Source organism: Colletotrichum fructicola (assembly GCF_000319635.2).
Source record: "Colletotrichum fructicola Nara gc5 chromosome Unknown KSG_Nara_v1_contig03, whole genome shotgun sequence".
Lineage (NCBI taxonomy): Eukaryota > Fungi > Ascomycota > Sordariomycetes > Glomerellales > Glomerellaceae > Colletotrichum > Colletotrichum fructicola.
The window spans coordinates 5478177-5486984 of record NW_027094053.1 but is presented as its reverse complement, the minus strand read 5'-3'; the positions used below and the strand labels follow the sequence as shown (position 1 = coordinate 5486984).

General features: G+C 53.0%; 2 protein-coding genes across 2 annotated transcripts; one reads left to right on the top strand and one right to left on the bottom strand.

The window, feature by feature from the left end:
* Window positions 1–5046: 5046 nt before the first annotated feature.
* On the top strand, window positions 5047–6411 carry CGGC5_v006339 (uncharacterized protein; the record flags this gene model as incomplete). Its single annotated transcript, XM_032031069.2, has 1 exon — window positions 5047–6411. The coding sequence occupies one exon, from the start codon at window positions 5047–5049 to the stop codon at window positions 6409–6411; it is 1365 nt and encodes a 454-aa protein (XP_031889314.2).
* A 402-nt stretch (window positions 6412–6813) lies between these two features.
* On the bottom strand, window positions 6814–8496 carry CGGC5_v006338 (putative amidase; the record flags this gene model as incomplete). The annotated part of the gene is made up of 1 exon (XM_032031068.1): window positions 6814–8496. One exon carries the CDS (start codon window positions 8494–8496, stop codon window positions 6814–6816), a length of 1683 nt encoding a protein of 560 aa, XP_031889313.1.
* Between the last annotated feature and the right edge of the window lie 312 nt (window positions 8497–8808).

The window sequence follows — 8808 nt, the reverse complement described above, 5'->3', positions numbered from 1 at the left end:
AAACAACAAAAACCATAAGGGCTCTCAATCAGGATTGGGTTATCGGGCTGGCATTTGGAGAGGCAGAGCCCCATTGAACATACTCCGGCACCTTACAATATTCTTCGTACATATTATTCCATCGAATATAACTTTCATCTCATTTGTGGATTTCAATTATTCTGTCCAATTCACTTCGCCACCATGATTGCCCCAATTCAGTAGAAAACGTTGGACGCGTGTGCAGCTCAGATCTCGCGATCATGACATGACGAATCCTCAAAAAACTCAAATGTGACTTGCGCGTCCAGCTGTTTCTCGAAAATGCGAGGCGCTCGTTAGCATTGTTCGTTTCTTCTTGGGCTGCCCCTGTCGGCCTAGGTCCGTGGTGAAACAACACAAAATGAGGCTTAGTTTCAAGTACATTCAGCGGGTTCTCTGGCCCAAAGGCCCGGGCCACGGAGCATTCAAGTTGTCAGTTAGCTTGGCGGCCCAGATGCCAAGAACGGGATTAGCCTGCTGTAGTGGCCCAGCATGGGTAGTGAGGAGTAAAAAGTGATGGCTAAGCTTTTTGGACCACACGTTTGTCGATCGGATGTCGATGCCGATTGAACCCACTCGTTCCCCGGGGATGACTCCGCTCGTGCCCCTTAAGTTGCTGCAATCATGATGGATACGATTTCAGATCAAGTGCTTCTGTTGCGCAATGCGATACAGTGAGTCTCTTGTGAGTAGCCGATAAAAGACTTTTTCACTTCAGGGACATTTGTACAGCGAAGTGTTCTGCCGCCCTATTGTTTCATAGGATTTGGTAAAGTGGTCAGTCATCTCGAGGGCTCATGGTCAACGACTTTAACTTCATGCTGTTCTATCTGCGACGACATGGAGTTGACTGGGGTCTTTGGCCAAATCACGTTTGCGATGCGCAGTTGACAGATGGTTACTTGTTCCCTTCGAGTCAATTGTGCTTTGGTCTCCAGCATCCATGAACCTTGAGCGGTTTGTATAGGAAATGAAACTTCATTTGGACAAAGACAAAATGACTCATCGTGACTCTTGTTGAAGAATACGAAAGAACTCAAAGGCCCGTTGCAATGAAACAAATAATTGAAATCTTTGACAAACATGTGAGGAGTTTCACGATGCTCTGACTGACCCGCGACCGTGGCCCGTTGACTCTGCTGTGACCTAGGTATTGACTCGAATCGACCTTTTCTTTCGATTAAACTTAAGATCGTAGCATGTATTCAGAACGTAATCCAACAAAATGTATTCGCATATAAATCTCGCGGCTCTTCGTACCTCATGGTCAAGTCCCATCTACGAACAGCATTATTCTACACCCCTCTTTGTCAGACACAAGCCCATCCAACTATGTCTTCGCCAGAACAAGCGTCTCCCAAGAGCGAAAGCGACTCCATGAGAACCTTTGGTCTCTCTCAGCCCACCTCGTATCGCAAGGTCTGTGTCAGATGCGGAAGATGGGGCTACTTTGCGGGCGACAAGGAAGTAACAAAGTCGCATACCAACATCGCGCGCGTTCCTGTTCTCCAAACGTCTTGCTGCCAGAACATCTTCTGCACTGACTGCATCCTCTCCACCATTAGCGATGGATTATGGGATGAAATTTGGCGGCCCCAAGAGTCGGGATATGGCATCCGGATTAGCTGTCCGGCTCGTTCTTGCGAAGCTCGGCGGCTGTGTCTAGATCTCGAGAGGTTGATTGAGTTCCTACTTGAGTGTGGCATCAAAAAAAGAACCCTTATCGGCTCAATTACACGCTTTTGTTATGCATTTGAAGCTCAACGGTCTATTCACAACAAGATCCCCGATATGAATGAATGGCAGGGCAAAGCTGGCAGCGACTTTCACAAACAACTCGCCCTAGCAGGACACATGTGGCCATGTGATGGGACGTGGCCGCGTGGCACCATGATGCACGTAGCCCGGTTTTCGTTTCGTGGTGGGGAGCCGATACCTGTGTTTCTAGGTTTATTCAAAGACAAGGTAAAGCGGAAGCCATGCGTGGTCTGCGACGGAGAATTCATGGAAACCTCCAGCGGCGAGGTCTTGAATGTCGTCTTCTATATGTTCGGGGACACCCAACGAACTCCGCGCACTGGAAAGTCGGGGTTCCCGCCTCGCAGCGTCTTTCTTGACTGCCACTCTAAACACAAACTCAATTGCTGCTTCCGATGCCATGACTTCAATACTGCGGCAAAACTAGATGATAACCAGGAGGTAACTTGTCCTGACGAGGGCTGCAAAAACATATTGACTCCTTCACAAGTCGAAGCAGTTGCACGGCCAGACACATTTGCGCGTTATGACAAAATGCAGCTCCAGAAAGGCTTGGACACCATGCCGTGCTTTCGATGGTGTGTCAACGAGCACTGCAGTGCCGGTCAGGATAACGACCTTGAAGGCTGCCCATCAGAGTATAAATTCTTCATCGAATGCAACGCCTGCGGTTTACCAATGTGTTTCCTTCACGGCCGAGTTTGGCACCTCGGTCAAACCTGCGAAGAATACGACGTAGCCAACGACCTTGTGGGAGGACGAGATCCAGAAACAGACCGCTGGCTGCTGGAGCATGCCAAGCCGTGCCCGGGCTGCCAGATCCCCGTGGAGAAGAACGGCGGATGCTTCCACATGACGTGCAAATCGTGCAAAATGGAGTTTTGCTGGGTTTGCCTGGCTGACTGGAAGAATATTCGCCGATTCGTGGATGGACGGATGACGTACAATGTGTCGGGGCACAACTCTGAATGTTACTTTCGACGAACCCACGTGCAGCCACACTTGGCTATTGGGAATGACGTTGGCGACGCTATTCGAGATGCCGAGGAGCTTTTCTGGTTGATGCCACAGTGATTTGGACGGTTAGGTATGTTTCAGCTGGTACGTTTTTGAAAAAATTGAGTCAGTGATGAAGCAAGGTGTTTGTCGTTTTTTCTGGTAACACGAAGTCGCTGGGACACGTGGCGATGATGGATTTTGGTTTTACCTCTGTTTGGTTAGTTGAGTCTTGAGGGTGAATGAGTACAGAAAGTGCATATGAGTCGTTTATGAGCTACTTTGGCTGCAAATTGATTGGCGTTTTTGGGGGTATCTTGGTGTAACATGAGCTTGTCACTGGGGAGGAAGTCGACTGCATGTGCTTGCAGAGATCAAGGGAACGCCCCAAGCTTCTTCGCAAGGGGAACAGGTTGTCGTCTATGTAGGCTTACGGCGTTGTGACTACTAACATTTCGCTGGTGCTGCTAATAGCCTAGGTGTGTACCTAATAACAAAAGCTGGTTGTTGTTGCAACTGGGTAATTCTTGGAAGGCGTCGAAAGTGATGAATCTATGCAAGACTGCGGGTGAACGAACACTTCGAATAATTTAATTCGGTAGGGCTGATCGGATGATCTGCGGCGATCACGGGCGGTGATCACGGGCGGCCGGTATTGAGCTTCTGACCGGGCACACTTCTCGGCCGGAGTTTGCTTGGTTGCCGTGGAGCTTCCACGGCGAGAATCGCCAAACCTGACCAATGTGTCAAGTCGACTCATTGATCCCGGTTCTTGCTTGCGGCTGGCCGCTCTTAGACCGGTGGGATGAGTCAAGATTAGGAAAGTGGAAATTCACCAGCTGCATGAACTTCGTGTTGCGGATTAGCAAATCCTTTAACCCTCTCTCTTGCTCCGTTGGCCGTGTCCCGTCTTTTCACGGGGGAGGATCTGAAATTCAGGCCGGGTGGCTGTGGTGCTTAACGCCGGGCGGGATAGTGGCTCAACCTTGTTCATGCGTTCGGTCGGCTTTTTTTGCAGGCCCGAAAACGTTCTTCGGCGGGCCACACCGCTGAAGCCAACCCATCTTTCGGGACCGACTTATCATCAGGCACCCGAATTGGATGAAGACGATGGCATCATCGCGAAACCGAGTCCAATGAATCCGGGCCGGAAGGAAGGTGTGGGAAAGGCAAGGGGGAGCATTCCGTGTGTCTGTTTGTAATCCAGGCTCTGTCTCGGGCGCATTTGATGTTGTCTACTCCGATGCGTGTCGAGAGCAGGTGAGTGCGTCTTGGTTCATTCGTCTCTCTGTTCTAGCTCTGTTTGAGCAAGTATCACGAAGGCCAACGGCAGAGGCTGAAAAGTAACAAGCATTGGGCTCGAGATGAAGCAAATAATGACGAGGAGAAGCCAACGGACTTAAGGTTAATCTAAATTCAGATGACACTTGCAGCTTCATGATCTGGAGAAAGCATCCGCTCTCCGAGCGATTGCGGGTCCAATCAACTGTCAATTGTGACAGTGATGCTAGCGGCTGATTAATTCGTGAGGGAGGCCGGTGTTAAGAAAGGGACAGCTGAGCAGTAAGAAAAGGGGAGAAGAATCGGGGGGCACGGCGAGTAGCTAATGAAATATGTCCGGACAATCGGCGAACACAAGCACCGATCCGCCGTGTGGCGCCGTACCCTTCACCAACGAACAAGGACTAGGGGCCCCTAGTCGACCCGTCGACGCATCGGAAGACTTTTCGACCACACCTGCCCACTTCTCGCTGCGGATTCTTCCTTGCCCAAGGTCGCAAAAGGGGGCCACGAGGGCTTCGGCCAACGTCCTCGGACGTAAAGTCCGAGATGTGCGAGCAGCGAAGAATATTCGATAATGCTCAACCACATTCCTTGGACGGTGACAGGCAGCAGCCCGGGTTGATGACGAATGTGCCCTAAAATGTTCCCGTTTCCGATGGAAGAGCTATCGTCCCCGTGGACCGACCGCCAGCTCGGCCGGCCTCCGCGTTTTTCGTTATCAAACTAATAATTGGGTACTTTTTATCTAGGGACCACCACACCGGGATGGAGACAGGCGTGGGACCTTTCTTTTCGCAAGATCTCTTAAGAGCACGAATCACCCCATCGATTAGATCTGCTCTGTCATCCGGTACTTCGCCGACTTCATCAACTCACTCCGCATCAAAAAGTGATAGTCTATTAAGCCTCTGCATCAAGGAACAACATAACACCACCTACCTTCGAGCGCTTCGTGACTAAACTCAGCCCAGCAACACACATCTCGCCATGTCAACACAGCCGTTGCCGGCGAGGACGCCGTTTTTCCAATGGCCTGCAGCGCAACGAAAAGGGGCCATGATCCCTATGGTCATGTCCTCTGTCATGCTCCTCCTCCTAGTTCTCGCGAATATGTCATACCTTTTCGGCACCAGCTTCGATCAAGCCAAGCGTGCTCATGCCATCAAGATCCTCGCCGTCGACTACGATGAGGGCGCCATCGGCACCGCCGTCTCAAAGGCATCGCAAAGCCTCCAAGCCGCCAACTTCCCCACCATCGAGTTCGGCTCCGTATCCGAGTACTCAACTCCCGCATCAGTAAGGAACGCGGTTTGCAAGGGAGACTACTGGGGCGCGATCTACGTCTCCTCGGGCGCATCCGCGAAGCTCGCTAGCGCCATCAACGGCACGTCCACAAGCTACAACCCCGCCGACTCGATTACATACACGTACAACCAGGCTCGGTACCCGGCACAGGCGGACTCGCTCATTGCCTCGAACATCGTCAAGGTGGTTGGCATGGCGCGGAGCTTCTACTACCAGACTCCCAACGGCACCGCCGCACTACGATCTCTGAACGTCAGCAACCCGGCCGCCATTGCCGCCTACCTCAACCCCATCCAGTCGACTGCAGACCTCATCCAGCCCACTACCCAGGGCCCTCGCGTTTTCTTCAACACCGTCAACATCATCATCCCAACCTTGGCTCAGTTCTTCTACATCCTGGCACTTAACGGCATCGGCCTGAGCACTGGCATCCTGGCCAAGGCTCGTGTTCGCGATGTCTGGCTGATGCGCTTCGGCATCGGCAAGATCTACGGTTTCCTCACCGCACTCACCGTCTCTGGCTACCTCTGGGCCTTCCGCGAGTCATGGGACGTCGGCAGCTTCCAGTTCGGCAAGACCCTGCTCGTTTTCTGGCTGTACATGGATGTTCAGTGGCAGGTTCTCGAGTCGTTCGTCGGATCCTTCGTGCCCATGCAGTTCATGCCCTTCTTCGTCCTGACCTGGATCATCACCAACATTGCAAGCACCGTCGCCCCATTCGAGCTTATGCCCGGCTTCTATCGTATCGGCTACGCGCTGCCAGCGCACGAGGCCTACTCGATGATGGTGTTGGCCTGGTCTGGATGCGCTGACCAGACACGCGTTGCTCTACCGGTTCTCTTTGCCTGGTGGATCGCTGGCCACGTCTTGGCCGTTTTCTCCATCCGCAAGCGCTGTGCGGATGCAGGCAAGATGGCCGGTGCGGCCGCCGTCAAGGCCCCGGCACAGGAGCAGGAGCAGGCACAAGACCTTCCGATCCCTCCGCGTTCAGCAAGCACCGAGCTGACGCTCCGATCCGATGAGGAACAGGTCAGAAACGAGAAGTGAGAGGCTTCTGAAACTTGTTGCAGTAAGGCGGAGGATGTAATGCAGCAGCGGAGGGAAGCTTGATACCCAGGCCGAAGGCCTATGTGTTTTTACAGTTGATCAGACGTTGAAGAAGCGTGATGATGTGGTTTCGGTGCGGCTCTCCCACCTCGTTAGACTCAAATTAGACAGGCATCATGCATGAACCATGTAGCATTGGGCCACTGACATAATAAACTCTCCTCAAGACCATCCGCTCTCACATCGTGTGCCTGTGATTCTTCGTTCAGACCTTTTCCGACTAACATGAGAGTGATCCTGGCAATAAACGGGGTTGAGAGGAGATGATTGGGTTTTTTCTTTTTTGAACACTATTTCTATGTCCATTCATACGAGGTCATGTTGGTTAATCCACGTGTAGCTTCAGATCGCGAGAGGACCCCGAAGCACGCTCAAGGCAGCAAATAACTCATTATCGCAGTATTTGCGGGCAATGATCTGAATGTCGATCGGGGCACCCTCATAGTCCCCCTCCTCCCAGAACTTTCTCGCCCGCTTACAATCCTCACTCAGGGGAGTTGCGTCAGCTGGTGCATACCCTTCCTCTCCTTTCTTCAACGCCTTGACCGGCGTAGGTACCACAACACCAGGATAGTCGACGTAGTTCCAGAACGACTCATAATTCCAAAACAAGGCGCCATCATGCGGGCATGCGGGTCCCACATAGGCCGGACTGATCAGGACATCGACATCCTGTGCCATCCAGTGCTCGGCGAACTCGCACCTGAACTTGTCCCGAGAAACCCGTTGCTGGAGAATGCCGGCGGCATCAAGGTCCTGGTTCATGGCTTCTGCGGCTTCAAGGGTCCCCTTGGTCAGTAGCATTGCGGGCTCGCCCGTGGCGGCCATTGCTCCCTTGATCATCTTGCCACCATCCGGAACAAAGATGCGCTGGACGCTATCCATAGCATCGGCGGCTCTGAAGGGGACGAAGTCTTTGATTTCAAACGCGGGAGATTTGGCTAGCTGCTTACGGGCCCAGTTCAAGGCGCGGGTAACCGGAGGCTGCGGCACCACAACTCCGTCGTTCATCATGAAACCAACTTTCAAAGGTTTCGTCTTTTGTGTTGTCCCCAACCCAGTCCATGGGATTGGAATCAGTCTGGGGTCTTCCAAGTGGGGGTCGGCGTCTTTCAACACCGACACAAATAAGTCCATGTCCCTGAGCGATGTAGCCAACGGACCAGTCGAACCAAGCACATTGAGTTCACCGGCATAACCGTAGTCCCCAGTGAAGTCCCTCATAGGGAGATAGTAGGAAGTAGCCTTGAAGCCGTAGATACCGCAGAAAGCGGCTGGGGTTCTGATGCTGCCCCCAATGTCTGTACCGATAGCCAGCGGGCTCCCCCGCAGAGTCACCAATGCGGCTCCGCCACCAGTCGACCCGCCGGCTGACAGGTCGATGTTGTGCGGGTTGAGAGTGCGACCGAGAGGGGACACCGTCTCTAGATGCATGATACCCTGGGGCTGGAGCGTCTTGCAGTGGAACACGGCTCCCGCCTTGCGCAGAATGGAGATCATCTGGCAATCCTTCTCGGCTTTGTGACGCGTAACGATGAAGCCAAGAGATGTGTAGTGACCTGCCAGTGGGATCATCTCCTTGACGGCAATCGGCACACCGTGGAGTGGTCCAACCGTCTTGCCCGTCCTCTCCAAGTAATCGTCTAGGGCCTTGGCCTGCTCCAGAGCCTCATCCATGAACCATTCTGACAAGCAGCAGGTAAGCTGGTGCGCGACGATTGCCCTCTTCGAGTAGGCCGAGGCAACGGCCATGGCCGTGAACTTCTTGGCTGCGATGGCTTCGGCCAACGCGACGGCATCGTAGTTTTCGGTGATGTCAATCTCTGCGGACGATAGAATGCCGCACTCTCTCGGCAGGGCGATGACGTTCTTCGGTGGGCTGGCGATGACGGCCGGTGAGTTGTGCAGTTCTTTAGGGACTTTTGCAGCGAACTCTTCTAGAATGGCCGCGCGGACAGCCTCAAATTCCGGGGTGCCCGAGACATTGGGGAGCCGCTCGATTACTGGCAAAAGCTTGGATGACATGGTGGATTTGACGATGTCTCAGGCCGACATGAGGAGTACAGCTTGGGGGTGAGGGCGTATGTTATCTAGACCGACTGCAGTCAGCGGGCAGACGGCCGCATTATATCTTGGCCGGAATCTTGGCTCATGAACGATTGTTACTCAGCGTTACCATCATCGTCTCGAATTCAAATTCGTTGCACCAATGACGTCTTTGCTCAGCGCATGTGGTTGAGATGATGCGGGGATCTTTGGGCCAAAGATCTTCCTCTAGCAGGATTACTGCATTGGGATGTCCGATACAAGCCGAGTCGGTTAGGCGTCTGATCCAAT